Source organism: Eretmochelys imbricata, chromosome 1 (genome assembly GCF_965152235.1).
Source record: "Eretmochelys imbricata isolate rEreImb1 chromosome 1, rEreImb1.hap1, whole genome shotgun sequence".
Taxonomy (NCBI): domain Eukaryota; kingdom Metazoa; phylum Chordata; order Testudines; family Cheloniidae; genus Eretmochelys; species Eretmochelys imbricata.
In genome coordinates, this window is record NC_135572.1 from 205,643,782 (window position 1) to 205,645,466 (window position 1,685).

At 54.1% G+C, this 1,685-nt stretch overlaps 1 protein-coding gene across 1 annotated transcript; it reads right to left on the reverse strand.

The window, feature by feature from the left end:
• Positions 1-1,059: 1,059 nt before the first annotated feature.
• NHLH2 (nescient helix-loop-helix 2) lies at positions 1,060-1,467 on the reverse strand. The gene has a single exon (XM_077807336.1). It carries the CDS (start codon positions 1,465-1,467, stop codon positions 1,060-1,062), a length of 408 nt encoding a protein of 135 aa, XP_077663462.1.
• Positions 1,468-1,685: the final 218 nt, after the last annotated feature.

A 1,685-nucleotide genomic window follows, 5' to 3' on the forward strand; every position in this document is an offset into this window, starting at 1 on the left:
TAAACACTCGACTATATAAACCAATTGGCACAAAGTATCCAAAGTAAAATTGTCACCACTCAGAAAAATAAATAGGTCTTGAAAAAAATAAATAGTCTACTCCTTCTAACATAAATAAAAAATAGTTATTTTTAACTGCACCCATGGGTCACATGTTTAAGGTCACAAGTAGATGTTTTTGGATATATAAAGGGGCACTTGACAACCTGAAAAACAATCTGATTTTACATTTTCCTTCTAAAACTGGACTTTCTATATGTGTATCACCAAACTGCTCTTCCACCTTGTGGTAAAGGTGGGAAAAGATTTTTAAAAAGAAAACCTTGCAAAATATTCAGTCTATTTTTATATACCCCCAGAAGACTTTGGAAATGCATCTGCCCTTTCCCTTTTTATGTTCTTTATAGCTTCCTTTTACCCTGTGAGTCTTTAATGTCCTCATTCAGCAAAGCACTTAAGCTTGCAGAACTTAGGGCCGTTTTAAAGTCCCCTTGACCTGGCAAGTGCTTAAGCGCTTTGCTGCATTGGAGGCTAATTGTAGAAGTTCTCGTGTGAAAAACAAACTGGTCTCTTGCGTTTTGTGTAGGGCACTGTGCGATTGTCCGGGAGGAGAAATAAAAAAGTCTCTAATTTCGGAGCTTTTGGCCCCTAGAGCCATGACAGCTCTGAGCTCTCCTTCAGTAAGAAAGGGAGGACAATGAAATGTTACCTGCGAAGTCTGGAGTGATTTCCAAAGGAAAACTAGCCGTGCAGGAGACAGCGAGTTGGTCTATTGACATGAACGGTCTTGGCTGGTTATCAGGCCCTACAGCTGTCTTGGAAAACGCAGATGCATCTGCAATGTCTGACCCGGAGGACTCTGGGGCACCCCGCAAAGCTGTCCCGAAAGAGTCAGATCCACCCCCGGGGCCGCCAGGAAGGGCTCAGAGGGCCCCTCCCGTCCCCAGGTGGAATATGTTGCAAGTGTCTCCCCTCGTCAGTATCGCCTCCCGGCAGTGCGCGCCGCCTCCGCCCCCGCCAGCCGAGCTCCCGCGGTCCCTCTCTGCCGCGGCCCAGCCCCTACACGTCCAGCACGTGGTTGAGATAGGAGATGTAGCAGATGGCCAGGCGCAGGATCTCGATCTTGGAGAGTTTTTTGTCCGGGGGCAGGGTGGGCAGCAGTTTGCGCAGCTCGGCGAAGGCCAGGTTGAAGGCTTCCACCCGGATCCGCTCGCGGGTGGCGTGGGCCGAGCGGTACTTGGCCGTGGCCCTCCTCCGGCGCCGCTTCTCCTCGCGGCTCAGCTGCTGCGGGTGCAGGGCCGCCCGGCCGCCCCCCTTGCCCTCCCCGCCGCCCTCCTCCACCGGCTCCGGGTCCGAGACGCAGCAGCCCAGCAGCCCCTTGGCGTCGGTCCCCGCCAGGGACTCCGGGTCCGAGGGAGCCGAGGAGGGGTGATCGGAATCCGCCGCTTGGTCCGGGCTGAGCATCATTTTGGTGGGGTGGGGAAATGAGCCTTCAGTGACACGGGAAGGGGAGGGGGGAGGGGGCAGGGGAAGGAGGGAGGCACAAAATAGAAAAGTCCACACTGTTACTGTGCAAGCCGACCGGCAAAGCCCCTTTCCCCTGGGCCCGGCCCAGCCCCTCCCAGCTAGCGGAGCTCATCCGCCAGTACCAATCCGGGCTGGAATTACACTCCCTGGCCCTGAAG

Excerpts from the sequence above, each read along its gene's own strand:
- NHLH2 (XM_077807336.1), bottom strand. The coding sequence starts at position 1,467 with ATGATGCTCAGCCCGGACCAAGCGGCGGATTCCGATCACCCCTCCTCG.